This window comes from Bidens hawaiensis, unplaced genomic scaffold, assembly GCF_021521415.1.
Source record: "Bidens hawaiensis isolate Kalapana, Puna unplaced genomic scaffold, B.hawaiensis_p1.1 tig00025984_1, whole genome shotgun sequence".
NCBI lineage: Eukaryota > Viridiplantae > Streptophyta > Magnoliopsida > Asterales > Asteraceae > Bidens > Bidens hawaiensis.
Window position 1 is genome coordinate 41,477 of NW_027494177.1, and position 23,662 is coordinate 65,138.

Sequence of the window (23,662 nt, forward strand, 5' to 3'; positions counted from 1 at the left end):
TATATCCTTATGTCCTCCTCATCATCATCCATGGCGACTGCTTTATCTTCTTCATCCCTCTGCACACTCCCTCCAAAATCACCAATCACACGTTCATTATTCCAACCATCAATTTCCCTCCAAATTACCTTCCAATCACTCAGACTCACTCACAAAACCAACATTACCTTAACCACCGCAATCAGCTGTCTTAACACAGCATCCAATTCAACTTCACCTCTCAATGTTCCATCGTTACACGAATCAAACGGTCAACGCAATTGGGTTGTGGTCGTTAAGGCTCCACCGAAGCAGCAGGCGGGTTCGAGACCAGATGTTGTTGATTATTATGTAAAGATTTTGACCAGGGTTTTGGGCAGGTGAGTAGTGTGTTTAATAACTTTAATTGCATCCGTTTGAAATAGGGTTTTGAAATTGATGTGATTATTGAATTACCCAGATGAGATATGGTCATGAAACTTGAATAATCTTTGTAAAGAGCACGTGATTTGTTCAGTTACGCAACTTTAGTTCGTTTTTAATTCATTGCAACCGGATACTGGCATTTTAAAAACATTTCAAAAACATGCCATTTTAGTACTTTTTCTAATCCTGTCTATATTGTCTGTATATTGTCAGTTAAGTCAGGGGTAAATTGTTAATTTTGTTTATTTTTATCTATTTTCTTTTTCAGTCAATTGACATTTTCATACACGTGGTTTGTTCGATTACGCAACTTTAGTACTTTTTTTTGAATTTATTGTAACCGGATACTTGGATTAGTTTTGACAATAAAATTGAACCATTTAGCTTATACATTATCTTGTTATTGGCAATGGAGAAACTGAGTACTAGAGGTGGGAAAATAAACCGGTTAACTAAACCGACCCAAAAATCAAACCAAAAATGATTATGTAGAAACCGGTTTAGAGTCGAGTGAAGCCGTATCTTCAGAACCGGTTTGTAATTTTCTCCACCAAAACCGGAGAAAAACTAGTCAAAACCGAAACCGATTAAAAGCCGGTTTTGACTTTTGTTGGCCAAAACCGAGCCGATTTCAATCCAAACCGGTTTAGAGTTTTAAACCGGTTTGTGCACCTCAACCGAGTATAGTAAATTTGTTGGATTCATGGCTTGTAGGGTGTGCATGAACCTGAAATAACGAACTCTAACTGAAATATCCAGTGTAAACGAACTGAAATAACCGAACTCAACCCAAACGACGGTTTTGGTTTTACGTTAACTGGAAACCAAAAAAATAAAACTTAAAAGGACTTTATAACCGAATTGAACCCTGTAAAATCTGAAAAAAATAGACTTTTGTTATTGAATTTATGGATTGTAGTTTTTATTTTCTAATGTTAATATAATTTATAAATAATAAATACATAGGGTAGCCTAACAATTTTAAGCTCATACGCGTAATAATCAGTTAATAGTTAATTAACAAAAAAAAATTTCATTCCTAAATGGCAAAACCGAAGAAACCGAGACCGGAACGAACCAAAATCATAATGAAAGCCGAAAACCAATAAAACTGAAACAGAACCGAACTGACTCACAATGAGAACCAAAAACCGAAAAAACCCAAACCTAACAGTTTTTAAAAGCCCTTTGGCTTCTGGTTCGGTTTGAGCTCAAAACCGCCCAAAAGCCAAGCCATTTGTGGATTTCTTCTTTATGTTCTGTTATTTGAACAAGCTTTGTGTTCTTTGATAAAGTTTTGACCTTTGTTTGACTTTCTTTTGGTTTGAGTCAAACAGTGAGAAGGATGCACAAGGCTGCATATACAACGCTTCTTATGACACACAATTTAGCTTCTGCTGCGATCTAGATGAAGAAGCCTCTCAAGAACTTGCACGTACTCTCTTCCTTAATTCCGTTCAACCAACTTTTGGAGAAAATAAGATTATTGTTCTGCTTCCTTAACTGATAATGTTTTTGTTTGAATCCTAGGTTTGCCAGAAGTATTATCAGTCAAGCCTGATCCTGGTTTCAGTTCTGCACAAAAGGATTACAATTACAGTGACCCGAGTGCTGAATCGGGTTCAAATAATAGTATCTTCTCTCCATTGTTTTCTAGAAGCACGAAGCATTGGCTTGTCCGTGTTGAAATGCCAGAATCTCGAGTCATCAACAGGGCACAATTGGTTGATTATTACACTGAGATTGTAGCCAAGGTTTTGGGGAAGTATGTGATTTGATTGTATACTAAAAATAAAAAATAAAATTTTTTATATTGATTAATATTTTGATTTATTTAAACAGCGAGAAGGATGCACAAATGTGCATATATCATGTTTCATTACAACCCGATTATGGATTCTGTTGTGAACTAGATGATGAATGTGCAAAGGAATTAGCCGGTAATTTATATTTTAATTCCTTGCAAAATGTAATTTTACAAAGTGCTGTCCAAAAGCTTGGCTCGAAAGAAGCTCGTTTGTAAACGACTAAACGAGCCGAATCAGCTCGGTTTGTAAATGATCCGAGCCCGAGTCAGGGCTGACTTGGCTCAAGGTACACTTGATAACTGGCTCGTTCGCTCACTCTATTGGCTCTCCAAATTTTAATATAATAATAATAATATTATTGCAAAAATATTTTAAAATAATTCATATAATGTTATAAATGCCCTAGTTTATAACTTTTGTACTATGTGTATGCTATTTTTTTTTTTTTTGTCTTTTATATATCAATATGTGTACACGAAGTAAACTAACAAGCAGGCTCGAGCTTGATTTTTCAGCTCGTTAAAATAAGTGAGCCGAGCTGGCTCGTTTAAGTTAAAGCTAGCTGGAGCTCGAGCCCAGCCTGGCTAGACTCGGCTTGTTTACAGCCCCTAGTCTGTATCTTTTTGTAAATTGGAAGCTTGGTGCAGGTGTTCCTGGTGTTATCTCTGTTATGCCGGATAAGAATGTAAATGCAGATGATAAAGATTATGGAGGTACCTTCATATGTTAACCAAATGAGATATTTTTAAATGTTTTGTATGTTATTTGTAACTTTTTTTAGGGTTTTTTAGGTACCAATATTGATATTTCTAGTAATTTCGGGGATTCCTCAACAAATCAACCAACCAATATTAAAACGAAGAAGCTTTTTGTAACAGGTATGCTACATATGTTGAACTTATTTGCATCTGTTAAAGTGACAATATTGGTCAGTATATTTTGTTTACTTTATGAGAGTTTATTGGCAGGTTTGTCATTTTATACATCCGAGAAAACCTTACGTGAAGCCTTTGAAGGTTTTGGAGAGCTTGTTGAGGGTATATATGTCATATATTTCTGAACATGAAAACATAATTATATTCATAATTCATGTATACGCTGATCTTATTGGTGAAGCTATTTTACAGTTAAAATTATAATGGACAAGATTTCCAAAAGGTCAAAAGGGTTTGCGTTTATTGAGTACACTACTGAAGAAGCTGCAGCTGCAGCCCTTAAAGAAATGAATGGCAAGGTAATGCGATAGTCAATATTAAACACAATCCCTAGTAAATAATATTATTTTTGAATCATAACTAATAGTCTAATACATTAATAATTTATGCATTCCTTTTTTGTGTGCAATTGCAGATCATAAATGGTTGGATGATAGTCGTTGATGTTGCAAAAACAAAACCACCAAAATACAGCCGAGGGCGCTCGAGACCAGAAAGCCGATGATTATTAGGAAACAAGAAATTAGAAGATTCAACATGTATTAGTTTTGTGGTACTACAATTTGTTAGTTTTCAGGATTTTAGTTAGAATTCTTATTATGCATTCTGTGAACTAGACTAGTACATCAACAAAAGTATACTATGACCCTGAAACAGTCGTTTTCTTGTAGCTTGACCCTTCAAATTGTCGTCAACACAACAACTGATGCGAATATAAAAAAAGTTTATATTGTGACTTTCGTATTCATCAAAATTTCCCAAGAATAAGAAATTCCCAATATTTAAGCTGAGAACCACGACACCGAAAAATATAGACGTTGTAGGTCGCGCTTGCATGAGATCACGCGAGAGAAAAAGTTTGGTAAGTGTTTACATAACCGTCTATATCATAGTGTGTATACATTCTCAAAACTCTAAACAAATATGTTGTAGTTACACCTGGCAATATTGTTCACCAATATTATGAACACAAAAAGTAAAAAACTACTACTCAGGTGAGTCAATAGTCAACAACCACCACAACCAAGTCCAAATTTAAAATCAAAACCTACACAATGCATTTCCCATATTGCAATGAAACTTCAAACAAGTCTAGTTCTCTTTTGTTTCTTAACCACCATAACCGCCGTCATCTCCAATGAGAACTCGTTTGTCAGCACTGGACAGCATCGTCAAAAACATAACTTGAAGTTGTTCGTGTTTGGAGACTCGTATGTTGACACGGGAAACTTGCCAAAATCAGATGGTGGTTCATGGCAGCCGCCGTATGGTATCACCTTTCCTGGTAGTCCTACTGGCAGGTTTTCTGATGGCCACGTGTTCACAGATTACATCGGTACGCTGTTTGTCACTTTGTCCTAAACTTTAACATAGAAGTTTCATAATATGAATATATAAGTATATAATAATATAACTGTTTGTTTGGTTTGAATTAATGAAGCTGGAATATTGGGTACAAAATCTCCAATAACATATAGAGGATGGAAATCTGGTGAGAAGAAATCTATCAGATACGGGATGAATTTTGTGTATGGAGGGACAGGTGTCTTCGACACATTCGTGAAGCAACCAAACATGACTACACAAATTGACTACTTCCAACAATATGTTCAACAGAAACATGACCTGCAACTTAACTCGTCATCCGTCGCAATCATATCTGTCGCAGGCAATGACTACGCAACTAATTACATCAAATCAAATAACACTTTCCAGGTGACTTTCTCTACATAATAAATTATATAAACTAATTTTCTTCATATTTTTTATATGTAAATATATTTTGTAGGACTTCCCAGATTTAGCAAAATCAATAATCAAGCAGCTAGTTAATAACATCAAGCGTATACGCGAGTTGGGAGTTCAGAAGATCGGGATCACTTCAATGGTACCACTTGGGTGCTTGCCTCAGTTCACGTCATCTGCAGCGTATCAGAACTGTAGTTAAACCGTGAACTCGCTTGCAGAGTTGCATAACCAAATGCTCGTGGAAAGCGTTAAAAAGCTAAATAACGAGAGTGATGATCAGTCACTCATTGCAATCCTAGATGTCTACAAAGCTTTCTCATCAATCCTACAACAAAACATTTCTACTGGTACGCTTTTTTTTTTTTTGCATAAATTTAAATATACTATTATTTAAAAAAAAATGATGATTTTGGTTTGTGTGATTCTTTACAGGGAATTCAAAGGCGGAGAGTTTACTAAAACCATGCTGCCAAGGGGTCAGCAAAGAATATCAATGTGGTAACATTGACGCGAGTACAAAGATGTTGAAATATAGTGTTTGTGGAAACCATAGCAGCTCGTTCTTTTGGGACATGATACACCCTTCACAACAAGGTTGGATTGCGGTTTCCTCATATTTACGGTCTTCCATTCTCCAGCTTGTTTAAGATCAGACTTCACTTATTGAACCATGTATACAAAACTCTTTATCTGAAAGACTGTACTGAATTAAAGGACTTTATATTATTGAAGGTTCATGTATACTGCGGCGTGTTTAATTTTACTCATGTGTCACACTTTATAATTACCAACCATTATCGTATACGCAAATGCATGTTCTATGCAACAAGTACTCATGTATCACCATTTACACACACACAGTAAGTAAGAACTGTTAATTCTCATTCGACATTTGTTAATTGTTAACTACCACGATCTGAACTCAACTAAGTATGAGATTTGAAAAATCGCTTTTAAGTTTTTTACTTCGATTTGGACTTAGAAGATTGGGTGCCATTGCAAGATATAGAGAGGATATATGGGGTCTGATGTGTTGTAGTAAACCGACTACGATGAGACAAAACATAGCACAGGTTATTAAACGGGTTATGAACGAGTTGGTGGATCAATTTGTCTAGTTAAATGAGATAAAAGAAAGTTCAAACTGAACATGATATGTTTATTAAACGGGTTAGACATGACAATGCAACCTGATTATTTTCATTTCAGGTCCGTTCCATGTTTAAGGTTGTATGAGAATTCACACCCATATGCATTATGTGTTATTCCTTATTAGCCGCCCCTTTCCTAAAAACCGGGTTATGTATGTTTGTTTGACAACGATTTAAATTTTATAAACTATTTAAATTTAAAACCTGGTTATATATATTAGTTGGCCTGACATTAATTTCCCCGAATTTGTAGCAGTCATATGACTCATATCTTGACATTATCTCTCTTTTCTTAACAAAGATCACCTGTAGATAACAATGCGAAGTTCACTTAGGCAATGAGGAATACATTTACATAATTACATTTCTTAACTCCACGCAGGGATGAGATTTTTTTTCCAGAATACCCGTACCCATTCAGGTTCCGTATGTATATTCATAAATTGTGTATTCATATATTTGTATTTCATGTATGTGTAATTGGGGCGGATGTAATTAAGCAGCAGGGGTAGCATCCGCTACCCCCTCAACTTTTCGCAGGCAGTGTAATTTTTTTCTTTTCGGGTCGGTTTTTCATGTTTTGCTACCCCTGAAAAATATTGTGTTATCCCTATTTGTTTAAAGGTCAACCAATTTAAAAGTTCAAATTAAATAAAGCCCAAACAAATTTATATCCCAAAGCAAATAAAAACAACTAATCTTTCTCTTTTGTTTAAACGAGAAACATTATACAAAAACATACTTAAACAACAACAGGCTTAACAGAATCATCAATTTTAAAAGTTTAGATCAAATAAAGTCCACACAAAGTTTATAGCCCAAAGCAAATAGAAATCATTAACTTTTTTTTTCTTTTATTTGACGAGAAACATCAAATAGAAACATGCTCAACATAATCATCATTTTGAGGTTAAAAATTTTAATACAATTTTTGATATGCAAATTCAAGAACTTGGAAATAGATTTTGTGAAGTCTTAACTAGTTCGATAGAAAATATGTCTTGTTTAAATCTTGAGATTCGTTTTTCAAGGTTTTACATATCTATGTATCCGAATGTTTTTAGTAATGAAGAGCGATGGTGTATTTCGGGTGATTGTACGACCTTTTTCACACATTAAAACAAGATATATTTTTAAAATTGGGTAAATGTGTTACCTTGCTCGTGTAATGATGGAAACCGGAAAGCACACCACATTTTCTTTTGTTTATGAATTATTGAAGCTAGCGTTGGTTAACCGATTGCAACCACAACCGTTGAAATATGCTTTTCTAAAGTGAAACTAATCAATACGGGTTTGCGTAAGCGAATGAGTGATGAGTATTTGAAGAATGCTTTAATTTGTGCAGTCGAAAGAGAAACGTTCGATAAAACAAAAGAACAAGGTGTAATGGCTTGATTACAAGCTTTCAAAAACCGAATAGGAGAAATTTGCACCCCCATGTATCGTGTTTCTATTTGTGTTCCGGTTACATTGTATGAAATGCGGCAAAAAAAAAATATTAAACGTTACCCCTGAAATTTGCGTCTAGATCCGCCACTGTATGTATATCATTAAATAACATGTATTAACTTTCTCCCTTATTTTTCTATAGAAATTGAGGAAGCAATAAACAAAGAAAAGAAAAAGGTAAAATAGAAAGATGACTAGAGAAGATTAAACGAATGTTAACTTTCTTCGCATAAGTTAATTTTGTTTTAAACTTTTATTTTTGGGAGACTTTGTATGTTTTGGAATTCATTACATGATTATGAATGTATTTTATATTATGGTTTATTTTATTTTTAGTTTTAGTATTATGTTTTAGTTGTGTTATTACGGTTTTGGTTGTGGTATTATAAATAATTGTTTGTCGGTACTGTACAGTACCGATACCAAGTTTAATGAAGATTTTTTTTAAAAAAAGAACAAAGTGGTAGAAAATCGAGTACTGTATCCGTACCAGCACCATAAAATTGGGTACGAGTGCGGGTACCCAGATTTACTGATTTAGGTACGGGTACGGGTATGGTACCGATCTCATCCCTAACTCCACGTAGGCACCACATCACCCACTTTACACCATTTCACTCCACCAGTCCACCTCACCCTAAGAAAATTGTTTAACCTCTCTTTACTGGCTCTATTTATTTAATGTAAAAATGATTCTTAAATTATTGTGTGTTGTGTAGAGGATTTTAAAAGCCCATTAACATTTAACCCACCTATCATTTAACACCCCTTAACCCATATGAAGGAAATGATATGCCACTTGTTAACTCTTGCCAACTTAGCTTTAACGCTCTGAGCGTTAAAGTATACCCATGGGCCTTACGACATGATTGATATGTCCTTTGCTTTAAGACTTGATTAATGCATCTTTTACAATATGTAATCATTTACATATGATCAAGAACCGTTACGACCTTGAGAGTGTTCTTTTTACAATGCTAGCTAGTAATGGCAATATTCACATGAAACAAACATTTATGGGTCACTAGGATATAAATGTGTTCTAAATTAGTTGTTAACGGGTTAAGTGGGTCGGTCATAAGTAAATTAAACAAGTCATAACCTTGTTAGTGGGTCAATATGTTTAATTAAATGAGTTAGCCATGTCATTTCGAAGATTCCTCTGTATAATAAACATGTTATGAAAAAAGAGTTAAGTTGTCCTACACATTCTACAAAGACACAATGAATTGCAAAATATAACACAATGTCGAGTATTATAACACAATGTCGAGGAAAAAAGACACAATGACAAAAATAAACAAAAAAACACAATGATAAATAAAAAGTCACAATGATCTGAAATTAAAAAATTCTAAAATCTACAAGCTAGAAATCAAAAGCGAAACCTAAAATCTAATATCGTAGAGTTCAACAAGGCAGTTCCAATACCGCTAGTTTGAGTTCAATCGGAGTATGTTGTTTGATACCCTTCCTACGACTTCCTAGTTTAAAAAGACTATCTATTTGAACCCAACCAATGCATGACAATCCAAAACTAAAACATGATTATGTGCGTGTTTAAGGTTGTCAAGAATTGACATCCGTAAGCATTATGTATTGTTCCAATGTTCCATAATAGAGCCCGTTCCTTTCCTAAAACCATGTTGTATATGCTACTCGAAATTGTTTTAAGTTTTGTAACAAATTTTCTTTTAAACCCGACCTCACTAACACCGTTAAGTCTGGTCGTTAAACCCATCAGTGTCCCCCTCACGTGAGGGGCGGTTTTATCCCTTTTCTCTCCGAATAAACCTCAATCCTAATTCACAAGCCCCCTCATGTGAGGGGTTAGGATGTATATGGGAATAAAGGACAAAACTGCCCCTCACGTGAATGGTGCGCTGATGGATTAATGACCAGACTTAACGGGGTTAGTTGGGGTTGGGTTTAATTGCAAGTAAATTGAAACCACAGGAACGAAAATCACAAATTTAAAACTATTAAACTAAGACCGCATATTTGGACAAACCACACGGACAAACACCGCAGTTTACTCATCTTTTGATAAATAGTACATATTAATATAGGTTTTTTGCTTTAAGACCTAACTAAGCATCTGTTACAATATTTTAAACACATGTTGCATATGATCAAGAACCGTTACAAACCCTGAGTGTTCTTTATGGTATTTCACACATGAAAATCCACCACTTTATCCATATCCTCGCCTTGTTACGAACCATTTGTTTGACTATAAAAGTATCCACAAAACCATAAACCAAATGCACCATCCATTAATACACATAACAAAGAAAAGCTAGTTTTTGCCATGAATATAGTGAGTTCATTGCTTCTTTGGTTTCCCTTGGTTCTCATCTCTTGGGCCATCGAATCTCAGGTCGTTGCACAACATACGTTGTTTGCAACACCGCCTCTAGCATCTGGTAAACCTGATCCGCCTCTGAAACCAGCTCCGCCACCTAGGAAACCAGCTCCGCCACCTGAGAAACCAGTAAAACCGAAAAAAGTAAGATGTCGTTCTCGTTTGTTCCCGGAGTGTTTTGGTCAATGGCAATTTTGTCCTGTCGACTGCCCAAGAAACTGCTATGTGGATTGTGTTTCATGCAAGCCCGTTTGTAGTAAGTTGTTTCCTTTTATTTAATTTATAATTTGTTGTTTAAATTTATTGTCTATTATAGTTATCATTATATTTATTTGATTTATCATTAGTCTTTAATTGCTTTTGCTATTCGTCCATCTCTCGTTTGAATATTATGATAGTTATTGACGTTTTTAGTTATATATATATTTTTTATTATTATTACTATTACTATTACTATTAGTTGATTAAGTTTTACTTGTGCTACCTATGTATAAATAGACGTCTTTCACTATTCAATACACGAAAATATCATTTATCATTATTATTTCAGTAACTAATTCATTTATTCAACTCTTGAAGATTGCAATATACCCTGAGCAGTGTGTCAAGACCCTCGATTTGTTGGTGGAGACGGTGTTACATTCTACTTTCATGGTCGTAAAGATCAAGACTTCTGCCTACTATCCGACCCTAACCTCCACATCAAGGCTCACCTCATTGGAAAACGAAACCCTAAACTCACCCGTGACTTTACATGGGTGCAATCCATTGGAATATTGTTCGACGATCACAAACTCCTCGTGGGGGCAACGAAAACATCAACATGGGACGAAAGCGAAGATCATCTCTTTATATCCTTTGATGACACACCCCTATCCCTTGATGGGAAAAATTGGAATTATCGTAATTCATCTTTAATGATCATTCGAACAAGTCCGACTAATGGCATTGCCATTGAAGTACAAAACAGTTTCAGGATTACGGCTAATGTGGTTCCTATTGGTGCGGAAGAATCACGAGTTCATGGTTATAATATCACAAATGATGATTGTTTTGCGCATTTGGAATTAGGGTTTAAGTTTTATAATCTAAGTGATGTAGTGGATGGGGTTTTAGGACAAACTTATAGTAGGAACTATGTGAGTAAGATCAAAGTTAGTTCGGTTATGCCTGTAATGGGTGATATACCGAAGTATTCTAGTTCGGGTATATTTGCTACTGATTGTGTTGTTTCCCGGTTTGGTGTCCAGAATAGGGCTCCAGTGATGGATACTGGTGACGGGTTCTAGTCTCGTTTTTATTGTACGTACTGCGTACAAGTACTTTTAATGAATAAATAAATTAAATAAATGCATTCATAACTTTAACCGTAAGTGCATATTCGTTTTGTTTACATGATGCATCTATGGATAATATTTAACTCAAAAGTATAATTGGAATTTTATATCATGTTTTGAGGTAATTTTCACCAATTTTATGTACATGGCCTTAACATTTTTAACATTATAACATGGATGGATTCAATTATTTCAAGAAATTAAGAAATAATACATAATTTTATAAAATAATTAAGCATTTACATTTAAAAATATCTAAATTTCCTAGAGGACTTAATTGAATGATTAATATAAAGTTTTGTATGAAGATATATGTGGTACCTTGTTACCTATAAACTTGCCATTAACAAAGAAACCCCTGGAATGAGTATTATTTACATATGTATCAGTCCACGATCAACGACAACCTAAGTCACAAAATTAAGATTAAGATAGACGGATTACTATAGACCATCGATGCTGGTAAACCCGAACATTGGCGTCATAAGTTTTGTCGTAGACTTGACTTGGGACGCTATTTGCTTGCAAATAGCTTTTTTTACACTTTCATTTTACTTAATCTTTTGTTCTCTTTTTTTTATCACCTTAATTAGCCACATTTTATGTTTCATAGTTTACTATTTTTTTAAATCCTAAAAGCTATCATGAGTTGATAGTAACATATAGAATTCTTCCATGTTCATCGTTTGAAGTTGAAAAAAATAACAATAAAAGATCCTTGTGTTGTATTCTTCCCCATTTTAAGGGAAACAAAATTGAAAGTTGTAAAAAACTAAAAAAGAGTTGTGTACTTGTGTTGATGCCGGTGGGGGTGGGCATTCACCTAGCTCTAGGGGTGTTCATCGGATCGGATAACGGATTATTCGGGTTGTTCGATTCGGGTTATTCGGATTTGAAAATTTTTGGACCCTATCCGAAATCCGATCCGATCCGAATAAGGAATATCCCTATCCGATCTGAATCTATCCGAATTCAATTCGGATCGGATTCGGATAATATCCGAATAATCCGAAATTATCCGAATAATCCGAAATAAACCAAAATCATTTTTCTATTTTTTTGTTCATAACATTTAATAGTTTAGAATCACAATAAACATACAAACCGGAAAATACGAATTACAATTAACACAAATTTAAAATTTAAACTTCAAATAATAGTCTAATAAATATACCAAACCGGAAAATATCACTAAAAACATGTTTTTTATTCGGATTAAACGGATATCCGAATAATCCGAACAATCCGAATTTTTTAAAATTTCATATTCGTATCCGAATAATCCGAACAATCCGAATTTTTTAAAATTCCATATCCGTATCCGATCCGAATCCGAATTAGTTATTCGGATATTCGGATTGATCCAATCCGAATATCCGAGTAAGAATTCGGATCAGTTTATTTGGGTTTCGGTTTAGGTTCGGATTTCGGTTTTTTTCGGATTTTGGATTTCTTAAACACCCCTGCCTAGCTCCACCTACCTTTTCTATTTTTTAAAATTAAATCTAAATGCTAAATAAGAAACACATTTTCATTAATCAAAATAACAATAATTACAACAATAAAAAACAAAAATAAAACCTTAAATAAAAATAAATATCTTATTTGTATATATTATTTGTTTAAGGGATGAAATTTTTGATTTAGAACGTAGATTTTTATGGAAAAAAAACAAGTAATTGTTTGATGTACTAAATAAAATGTAAACGTTTTACCAAATAAAAAAAAAGATATTTGATTATTTACCTAATACCATTACCCAATTGTTAACCTATATTTTCAGGCTACTCTTGTATATATATTAAAAAAATTAATAAAAAATCTAATTTTATTGATACAATTTTCTTGACGGGTTCGCTAATAAGGACACCGCTCCCCCCCCCCCCCAGCCCAACATCCTTTGGTGAGTGTCCTTTATAGTAAAATCACTCAAAGTTTGGGAGAGGAGTTTAACTTATCAACTCGCTAGATAGCGGTGATAGAATGCCTTCAGGCTCTACATGCTCAAGATTTCTTGAACATCATCCCCATCGAATGGTTAGTGTAAAACTTGGCAAAAATTTATCGCTAATGTAATCATGATTAGCAATATAATATCATTTTATGAATAAAATATTTCTTTATTAAGATTCAAAATCTTGCAAAGTCAATGAAAAATCCGAATTTCGACACGTAATGAGCATAACGTGAAATAATCTCGGACAGCGGGTCAGAAAGTAAATAAATTATAAATATGATAAAATGGCCCCAAAAATTTAAAATATACTTTGAAACATTAAAGATAATGTAAAAACATAATTTTAGAAAATCCGAATCGCAAAAAAAATGAGAAATAAGTAAACGGAAGCCGGTACATGACCCGGAAAGGACCCGGCACAAACTATTTTCAGAAAAATAGTTTCTATAATCTATATTGTCAGGAATTTGATTCCGTTTAAAGTCTGACAAAAATTATTAAAAACGAGATCCGATTGATTATAAACTCGCAGTACGTTAAACCAATGCACCAAATTGGTTATGATATAACCCAACCCTTTCACCTCCCCCACTTCTCTTGGTCGGCCACTCCCTTGCCACATCACCCCTCCACCTATCTTCTCGCCAATAGCCTTCAACCAATTCACTCCTCCAATGATTACCATATTCTAGAAGCCTAATGAGTTGTAAGTAAACTAATTAGCCCACATAACCCCTATTATCACACTCACCCAACCTATCTCCCTCCTCTTTCTCTTTGTATTACGGCACACACACACAAGCACATTCACATCACATTCAAAATTCAAATCATACACACACACACACACTCATATTCAAGTAAGATCAAGATCAAATGGTGATTAGCAACTATGAAGGAGGATTAGAGGAAGGACCACACACACAACCACCACATTCTCATCTTCATCCTAGGATCTACAAAACTCAAGTAAGTTATGATTATGAGTTAATTTCTATGGTTATATAGATTAGATTAGGTGTTCTTGAGTTGAGATTGATCTTAAAGATTGGAAATTGTGAATGATTGTGTGTGTGTGTGTATATAAGCCGTGTGTGTGTATGTGGAAGTATTGAACCCACTCATACATGCATACATTCATCTTGAAGGTCATATTTGGATTGTTAAGATTGATTAGTAGTGTTGTTAGAATATTTGATATTTAGGAGAAATCATAGATGAATTTGATGTTTGAGTCTGATGTTAGGATAAATTTTGGTTAGTTAATGATCAATAGGATTAATGGTTTGAGTATAATCTATTGAATTGCTAGTGTTGAAATTGAAATTGGCAAGAACTTATTCATATTTTGCAATTTGGGGATTTTTGAATTACTTGGATTATTTGATGATTTTGATGATTAATAAAATTAGAAGTGATATGGATTGATATTGAAAATATGATATATGCTAGTTGAATCATAGAACTATTAACTTGAAAGGCAATACTTGAAGATAGTTGAAATTGTTAGATTGCCAAATAAGGAAACTTTGTTAAATAAATAGTTGAAGATTTTGTTGAATTAATAAAATTAGAAAGTGATATAGATTGATATTAATTAATATTGAGAATATGATGTATGCTCATAGAACTATTAACTTGAAAGACAATACTTGAATATTGTTGAAATTGTTAGATTGCCAAATAAGAAAACTTTGTTTAATAAATAATTGAATATTTGATTATGCTGTGAATACTTAGCATATATGTTTTTGATAGATAATGAGTTACTTACTTGAATTAGGGGTGTGCATGGGTCGGTTTGGAGCGGTTTTAGGCCAAACCCATAACCATAACCAATATGTCGGTTAATACATAACCATAACCATAACCGATCCGTTATGGCGGTTTCGGTTAATCAGTTCTGAAGGTTATAGCGAGTCGATTATGGGTCGGTTAACCGTGACCAAAACAATGTAATTGAGCCTAAAATTTTGGTACTAAATATTACCTAAAAAAATGACATAACCTAGTTCAACAAAATATATAATCCATGATATGAATAATATATATTCAAACAAACGATAAATGAATTATTTTTTAGTAAAATTAATCATATAATTAAAAAATTAGAGCGTTATTAGTTCATTACCTTCTTTAACTTTTTCCAAGTTATCAACATCGTCTTCTAATCATACTCCATACAGCTGAGAATCTTGTAAATGGGGTGGTTCGGTTATGACGGACTTGGAATTATCTTTAACCAAAACTGACCCGTATTTGGCGGTTTTCAGAAATTTATTAAACCGACCACTAGTTATGTCGGTTATCGGTTAAAATCAGTTCGGTTATGTCGGTTAAGGTTCGGTTAACGGTTATGACAGTTAATTTGCACACCATAACTTGAATTAGGATAGAATACATTGTTAAAGTATACATTGGATTATCATATGGATAAACTGTTACTTACTTGCTAGAAATAGAAACTTTGAAAACTTAAATAATGGAAGAATCAAAATCCAAATTGAACAACTGGATGTATAAAACTATGTCAAACTAGTTGAATGAGATAAGCAAGATTCATACATAATCATGATTAAAAGATTGAATTAGATAGAATTATTAAAGATTAAAAGTTATTATAATAGGAAACTTTGTTGATTAAACACTTATAAAATTCAAAAGGTTGATTAGTTAATAATGAAATCCTTGAATTTTTGCATAGATGATGATATGATTTGATGATTTGATGATGATAGGAATGATCATATGATTGTTGGATTGATTTTTAAAAGAACATACATGATTAAACATACATTTTAGAACATTCTAAATATGAATAAAGAATATAGTTGAAAAGTGTAAATTTGGCTTGTTGTGAGGACCACGATGACTATTTGAATATGGAGTTTTAAGTATTATAATGATGTTTGTTCATATATGAAATGATAAGTTTGATTATTGTCATTATTAGTAAACTTAAGTTATGAATTAAGAACTTAAAATTGATTTAAATGTGTTATGTGAAATTATGTGATAAAATATGGAAATAAGAGTGAATTATATATTATAATGTGTATATTTAGTTCATAGGATTATTGGTGTGAACTTACTTGGTTTATTATACTTGTCGGTAACTTTAACGGTCCAAAAATCGGCTTTTAAACGTAAACCGACACAACGATTAGGGACTGTTTTAGAACAGCCCCTAAAGTTGCAAAATAATCATATATAACATAAGTTAATATATATGATAAAAGGACAAGATAACAAAACTTAGTCATAAACGGTTCGTGTCGCGAAAACCTACGCGAAAAGGTTAAAAGTTGCTATTTTAAGAAAATATTAACTAAAATAAAAAATAACATGGTTTTTTTGTAAAATAACTCCTAAAAATTAACTAATATATATGTAACAAGTGTTTTCCAAGACTTAAAATTTATATTTTATACGAAAAATCGAACGGTTCGTTTTTAAACATGAAACCGACAAAAACCGATAAAACCGACAAGATCCATTAAAATTAATAAATTAATATTTTTTTAAAACTTTCCAGCAGCTGAAACTTTTATATTTTATTATATGTATATATTTAATTTATTTAGTAATTAATTTAGTTATTAAGACAATAGTTAACAAAACCTGAACTATACGTATTCGTTAACTTGATAGGAATTTACTTGCTTATGTGCTTGTGTTGACATTAGACAAGGATTAACAAATAAAATACTTTTACAAACTAAAACTCAAACCAAGTTTTATTAACAAAACGTGTACTAATATAGGGCACACAGTTTTTGGAACGAAAAGCTTCAACCGTGAGTTTCTCTATCGATCCCTTCGAGATATTGTTATTATGTTTTGGGGGAAAAGCATATTCTTTCTACTGATTTTATTGAAATTTTTATAAATCATTATATTTTACAAACCGTGTAAAAAGTGGGATGAGTCAGTAATTGGTTAAATAACTGTTAACCGAATTAATAAGGGCATAGAAATATTAGTAGATCTATTGGGGTGACGCCCTCCACTTCCAATCGCGTTGGGTTAAAAGTGGGAATATTTTGAGTATGGTAGGTATCGAGTTATCAATTTTGATAGTCATACACGTGTTGTATTCCTTGCTAGTCCACAACAGTACATTTCCGTTCATTGCAAGGAGCTTCGTTACATATAGTGTAAGGCCCTGTTACCTGTAGCCCTACTTTGATGTTGTATTTACTCATAAACGCAGTTCTAAACATCAGGGTTAATTAAAACATTCGCGGAATATTAAAACTTTCATAAAACATTTCATCACGAACCATATCTTGTCTTAAAACAACATCCTGTCTTTCAAAATAAACAAAAAATTTAAACTTAAACGTCTCGAGCCTTCCGATGCCAGCCTTTTATTCAATGCCACGTGTCCCCTCAAGCGAGCTGCCTCATTCTACTCACCTGCGTGCATACTAAAAGTCAGCTATGCTGAGTGAGTTCTAGTTAATCACACAACATACAATACATTCATAACTACATGCTTTCATACTTTCGTTTACATTATACTTACTTACCTTCGCACTTTCATTCATAAACTTACCTTTTTAAAGAGCATTACGTCCTATAACCTTCGCATATATTATCAGGGTATGCAACCCTTTAACCTTCGCATATATTATTAGGGTATGCAACCCTTTAACCTTCGCATATATTATTATGGTATGCAACCCTTTATCCTTCGCATATATTATTAGGGTATGCAACCCTTTAACCTTCGCATATATTATTAGGGTATGCAACCCTTTAACTTTACCTTACATTTCATTATCATATCCATACATTTAATACCATACACAATATACTCGTACATACTCCCTTATTCACATACACATATTATACATACTACACTATACTTGCCTTAACAATACGTGCAATACCCGAAGGTCGTTCACGTACTGTCAAGCATACATACATAACTATCACAATTGTCATTAAGACATACACTTACCATTTAAGGTAAGTGTATTAACATTCATATCGAGTATGCACACAGCCCCGAAAACATAACAAGGAAATGGGGCTAGAAACTCACCTGAATCCTGTTACGCTCTCCGTTAATCGTTATCCCCTTCTTGAGCTGTGCACGGCTAACTGTATAATACTTACACGTATCAATTAACTACTACTACTCATATTGTATTTCCATATTTATATAACCCGCAACGAACGGGGGTCCAGGGGCAGCGCCCCTGGAAGCGGGGTTCTAGGGACGGCAGCCCCTAGCGGGGTCCAAGGAGTAGAGCCCCTGGCTGGGGTTAAGCTGCTAGGTCAGCTTGGAAAAATTTTATTTTCATTAGTTGTCTTAACACATTCTCCATTAGGATTCTAAATTATTTTCTAAACTTGGCTTATTTAAATCAGGTCCAAATATCCATCATCTGGCCCAAATTTGGGTTCAGGCCCAAGGCTCAACAGAACTGTGGCCGAGAACTCAAAACAGAGAACCCATTTGACCGAGAACCCACCGAGAACTCATGACCGAGAACTCGTGACCGAGAACTCTCCGAGAACTCATGACCGAGAACCCCGGTTGACCGAAAACCCTCAGGTTTGACCGAAAACTCTCCAGTCAAATGTTTCAGCTCATTTTTCTATCTTATCGTTTCTTTCCTTAGCCCAGTTAACCATTTTTATGGTTTATGCCATGAACTTAACCACTTTTCTCCACCATTTCAGCTGTTATACACCCATTATCACCATGGCTACAAGATCTAACCCGTTTTAGACATAAAGCTTAAACCTTTATAGGGTTAAAACGTTATAAGCTAGATCTAGGGTTTATCTATGAGCCGTATATTGCCATAGGTCTATTAAGTTCATTCTAATCATCAAGTTTGCATTTTTATGAAGCATTTAGACCCGATCTACTCTAGGGTCAAGTTTCATAGCAAGCCGTGCATAAAAACATAACCTTTAATCATAAAGAACATACCTTTGGACGTTTCTAGGCTACGGATTAGCTTGTTTATGAACTATGATCTTGTATCTTGCTTGATTGTTCAAGATTTATCAAGATTCTAGCTTGTTTTGGTCTCGGATCTCCTTCTCTTGTTTGCGGCCGTAAGAGGAAGAGTATATGTGTGTGTTTTAAGGTATGGAGAGAATAAGATGGAAAATATGGATGGAAATGGAAAGGATTAGGGTTTAAGGGGTATTTATACCCTCTTAAGCCCATGAACCTAAGGCCCATCTTTCTTTTTTGGTCAATAATTACCTCCATCTAATTTATCTACTTATCTTACCATCTTTACTATTCTACAATTTATTTATTAACTCAAGTAACTTTCCATCATAACAATAAATATAAAATATTATTATTCAAATTTTAGGATGTTACATATAGACATGATTTTATTAGAGATGTCATTTATGATGTGTTGAAACGAGTGGGGATCTCGGCAAAAAAAGAAGCTCCTATAAATTTCTTGTCGAATCCCCTTGAAGGGAGGTCTACTCTACGGCCAACAAACGTTCTTGTGTTTGCATGGTTAGGGGGAAGCACGCTTGTATTGACCTTACTGGTGTATCCCCCTTATTGGGCTTAGTGATACCAGGTTTGTTGTTAGGCAGATTATGTTGAAGGCGTAATCAGAAAAAATTGCTAAGCATGAGAAAACAAGTGTCGAATCTACACGTCTTCATTCCTTTTGTGTTTGATACATTTAGGTCCCTTATCCCCGAAGGTATTACGTTTTTTTAACTGAGTTTAACTTATCGACGCCAAAGAACTATAACTTTGTTTTCAGTATGATTGAGTTTGCCATTTAAAATGGGTGACAGCTTATCCATCTCGTTTATCCACCTCTTTATTGTAACTGGATCATTTTCTTCATCTAATGGAAATTTTCTGATTATATTTGTCTTCCTATAAAATTTATATATTACTCGTCTATATATATTTAAAGTTATGCAAGTATATTTTTTTTTGTTTGTATCTTTATTATATGCAAATTAACTTACAAATATATTTGGATAATGAAACTATGAAAGTACATATGTACTACACAAATAACCAGTACAGATTTGATTTTCATACGAGCCAACAAAAATTTTAAGTTGTTTAACCGTTAAGGTTTGGTAGATTTGGTGACTCTCCTTCAAATACAAATAACAAATTAATTGTTTCCATTAATAAAACGTGCTATTTCGTAGATCCCCTTTATTAGTTAGTTTATCAGATTTTAACCGGTCTTGCCGGCCTGTTTGATTTTTAAAATCATGGTGTATTGTTTCTAGAACTTATGTATCGAACCGAGCTTTCTTAATATATTTTCAATTTATCCAATATGTTCTTTTTTATAAAAGATTGACTTTAGTGAAAGTTGGTTTTTGAAGAACTATGAACTATCACAAAAAATCGGTCAAATGAAAAATAATCACTAACTATTGCCCATCAAATCCAACCCCATTAATGGTCTAATATCAGTAACCCCATTAATGGTCTAGTAAATGGCTATTTGTTTTGTGATATTAAGCATTGACATTATCTTTCGGAATATATCATAATTAATTTTTTATATTTTTGATATTATAAACCTTTTAATAAAGATATGCATAAAATTTATCTTTTTAATTTGGTATAGTTGTTAAAAACATAAAAAGAATAATCATAAGACAGTAAGAAAAAGAATGTATTTAGAAACCACAATTGACAATTTTTAATAAACTAATTGGTATATTTAACATTAGACGAGTAGTAACACACGATATAATATATACAACCATAATCATATATTTCAATCATATACGTAAGTAGAGATGCCAAGTAGTCAAACTTGCGTTTAACACAGAAATCCTTAAACTACCGAATTAAATTCCAACCAAAGTTTTACAACGTAAATTTTACCAACCAAATGAAACTTATCAAACATGTAACGTGATTAGTTGTTAAACTATTTAATAAAGGAAAATTGGATTTTAATAATCTTTATTGAATGATATTGGCCAATAATAATCCTTATTCATTTTATCGTCACTGGCGGTTCCAAATTCAAAAAAATTGCCCCCCAATGGTCCCCCGTTAAAAAGGACTTAACGACGTTATACTTTTTCCCGAATTTCAAACTAACTTTTTAGGGCTATTAATCAGAAGGAAGATATGAGTCGAATGGTATAAAACTTAGCTCCAAACAATGATCCAAACGACTTGATTTTGGTTAATTGTAAGTTCAAACACCCGAATTAAAGTATTGTTTAATGGTGTTGAGATATGATAAGACTATTCAGTTCAAGCTTTGTAGAAGCTTAAAAGAGGGTTTTTAATGAAAAGTCTCAAGGAGTTATTATTGCTGAAAATTATGTATTTGCCCAGTTGGAAGGACATACACTTGTGTATGTTTGGTTGAAGTACTGTTTTGAACTAAGTTTTACACCAATCGACTCGTATCCTCCTAACGATCAAAAGCCCTAAAACATTGATTTGAAATTCAGAAAAAACTATAACGTCGTTAAGTCAATTTTAACGGGGGACCAGTGGAGACCAACTTTTTTGAATTTGGGATCGCCAGTGACGATAAAATGAATAGGATTATTAAAATTCAATATTCCTTTAATAAATAATAATAATAATAATAATAATAATAAAATTGTAAGTTAGCTTAAAATTGACATTTGACAGATGAAACCATCTAGACTCTTTTAAGGGAAAGAAGAAGAAGTCAACGAAATAACGTGATCGGTGACGACCAACGCATTCTCCTTTCATATCTTTCTTTAATATTATTATTAATCTTTTGTTCCCTTTATAAATATATATATAAACACCATCATATCCACCCAACTCAAATCAATCAATCCATTCATCATCTTTATTATTATTATTATTATTATTATTATTAAAAATCAAAACCCAATTTCTTGAATTCAATCAATTATGTCGCAGGTACATACATCTCTTTATCTATCTTCTCTATTGAAATTAGGGTTTGGATCGGTTCAATCTGATCATGATCGTTTGTTTCCGGTTTCGATCGACCTGAAACTCGTTTTGATTTCTTCCGATTTTACATTCGTCTTTGTTGACTTTTTTCTGGTCAAAGTAATCATATCATTGGCCAAAGGTTTAGAGGATTGAGTTTATAAAATATATAATTATGTACATGTACTTGATTCCTAGTGTTTATCATTATCCAAATGGGTCATAGAGTTTTAGGTTAGTTGGGTTTTATTGGGCTGTAAACAAACCCGACAGTTCGTGAACTGTTTGGCGGAAAGTTTGTTCATTTACTAAAGGAATAAACATAAACAAGGAACTCTGTTCGATTAATTAAATGAACGAACATGAATAAAGGTGTTGTTCCTTCAGTTGTGTTTGTTAGTGTGTTTGTGAACGTTTGTTCGTTTATGTTTATTTATGTCCGTTTGTTTACCTGGTTCATTAAAGATTTTTTTATATATTTAAATTTTGTTTCAACTTGGTTTATTGTTTGGATGGTTGTTTCTATTGTTTGGGATTCATGATGTTGTTTTTAATTTTCAAACTGTCATGTGTTTGTTTGTGTTCGGTTAGAAATTTAACGAATGAACAAGAATAAATCTATTCTCTTAATGAACGAACACCAACATGAAATTTCGTTTGGTTAGTGTTTGTGAACTAGTTCAGAGCTTAAAGAACAAACACAAACAAGGCTTTGTTCGGTTCGGTTTGGTTCGTCTACAGCCTTAATCTTTTATAAGTTTCACATTCGGCATCTATTAAATAATAATTCAAATTATTTACTATTTGCATTGTTGATGTATTATCTTAACTGTAATATATATGACTATTTGCTTAATAACTTACAAATTTATATCGATGGATATGCAGACCGTTGTTCTTAAGGTTGGCATGTCATGTGGCGGCTGTGTTGGAGCCGTGAAGAGGGTTCTTGGCAAAATGGAAGGTTTGTTTTTTTTTTATCTTTTTATTCGCTTTTGAACAACAATCAAACTTTCCAACATAAAATAGTTTATTCAAGTTTTTATTTATTTGTTTATTTATTCAGGTGTTGAAACTTTTGATGTTGATCTGGAGCAACAAAAGGTGACTGTGAAGGGTAACGTGCAACCCGATGCAGTTCTGCAGACGGTTTCCAAGACCGGAAAGAAAACCGAGTTCTGGCCAGCTGAAGGAGCATCAGCTACTGCTTAATGTATGTGTGTATTAATGGTTTTTGGAACATGGTTCTATGTTCTATAGATTGTGTTTTTCGTGATTTCTGTAAAGCTAAAACTTTCTTATGAATGTGACATTTGGTATTTTGAATAAGCGCTAGAACATCACATAATTGCGTTGTTTGATTTGTTTTATTCGTTTCAACCCAAACTGCTTGTGAGCTGTCGGGATTGGCTCGCTAAAGGCTAGAACCGAACCAGGCTTCACGAGCATGAGCCCGAGCCTCTGTTGGATATTTTTTAATAAATGAGCACAACCTCAAGTTTCGCTTATCGAGCTTTGATAGGCCTGCAAGCCTAAACAAACTTGCTATTATTTTTTGGTGAATTATT

General features: G+C 33.4%; 3 protein-coding genes and 1 pseudogene across 5 annotated transcripts; all 4 read left to right on the top strand.

The window, feature by feature from the left end:
- LOC143572651 (organelle RRM domain-containing protein 1, chloroplastic-like) lies at nucleotides 1-3,792 on the top strand. The gene is made up of 9 exons (XM_077057744.1): nucleotides 1-359; nucleotides 1,743-1,840; nucleotides 1,936-2,170; nucleotides 2,248-2,345; nucleotides 2,861-2,926; nucleotides 3,005-3,091; nucleotides 3,182-3,250; nucleotides 3,341-3,447; nucleotides 3,564-3,792. Exons 1-9 carry the CDS (start codon nucleotides 10-12, stop codon nucleotides 3,651-3,653), a joined length of 1,200 nt encoding a protein of 399 aa, XP_076913859.1. The 5' UTR covers nucleotides 1-9; the 3' UTR covers nucleotides 3,654-3,792.
- Nucleotides 3,793-3,955: 163 nt separating this feature from the next.
- Nucleotides 3,956-5,634, top strand: LOC143572652 (GDSL esterase/lipase At5g03610-like; annotated as a pseudogene). The gene is made up of 4 exons (XR_013142301.1): nucleotides 3,956-4,484; nucleotides 4,590-4,864; nucleotides 4,938-5,244; nucleotides 5,330-5,634. The product of XR_013142301.1 is annotated as a GDSL esterase/lipase At5g03610-like (transcript).
- Nucleotides 5,635-9,811: 4,177 nt separating this feature from the next.
- On the top strand, nucleotides 9,812-11,204 carry LOC143572662 (uncharacterized). The gene is made up of 2 exons (XM_077057751.1): nucleotides 9,812-10,121; nucleotides 10,466-11,204. Exons 1-2 carry the CDS (start codon nucleotides 9,812-9,814, stop codon nucleotides 11,152-11,154), a joined length of 999 nt encoding a protein of 332 aa, XP_076913866.1. The 3' UTR covers nucleotides 11,155-11,204.
- A 10,735-nt stretch (nucleotides 11,205-21,939) lies between these two features.
- LOC143572653 (copper transport protein ATX1-like) lies at nucleotides 21,940-23,461 on the top strand. Of its 2 annotated transcripts, XM_077057746.1 has the most exons (3): nucleotides 21,940-22,058; nucleotides 22,983-23,058; nucleotides 23,161-23,461. In XM_077057746.1, exons 1-3 carry the CDS (start codon nucleotides 22,050-22,052, stop codon nucleotides 23,304-23,306), a joined length of 231 nt encoding a protein of 76 aa, XP_076913861.1. In that variant the 5' UTR covers nucleotides 21,940-22,049; the 3' UTR covers nucleotides 23,307-23,461. The 2 variants fall into 2 exon arrangements, with proteins under 2 accessions (XP_076913861.1, XP_076913860.1); XM_077057745.1 differs by lacking the exon at nucleotides 21,940-22,058 and having other exon boundaries at nucleotides 22,956-23,058.
- Nucleotides 23,462-23,662: the final 201 nt, after the last annotated feature.

Bases quoted from the DNA above. Each gene is read 5' to 3' on its own strand.
- LOC143572651 (XM_077057744.1), top strand. From the start codon at position 10: ATGTCCTCCTCATCATCATCCATGGCGACTGCTTTATCTTCTTCATCC. The intron at 1,841-1,935 runs GTACTCTCTTCC...TTTGAATCCTAG, and splicing joins AGCCTCTCAAGAACTTGCAC to GTTTGCCAGAAGTATTATCA. The intron at 3,092-3,181 runs GTATGCTACATA...GTTTATTGGCAG, and splicing joins GAAGAAGCTTTTTGTAACAG to GTTTGTCATTTTATACATCC.
- LOC143572662 (XM_077057751.1), top strand. From the start codon at position 9,812: ATGAATATAGTGAGTTCATTGCTTCTTTGGTTTCCCTTGGTTCTCATC. The intron at 10,122-10,465 runs GTAAGTTGTTTC...TACCCTGAGCAG, and splicing joins TTCATGCAAGCCCGTTTGTA to TGTGTCAAGACCCTCGATTT.
- LOC143572653 (XM_077057745.1), top strand. From the start codon at position 22,971: ATGGATATGCAGACCGTTGTTCTTAAGGTTGGCATGTCATGTGGCGGC. The intron at 23,059-23,160 runs GTTTGTTTTTTT...TTATTTATTCAG, and splicing joins GGTTCTTGGCAAAATGGAAG to GTGTTGAAACTTTTGATGTT.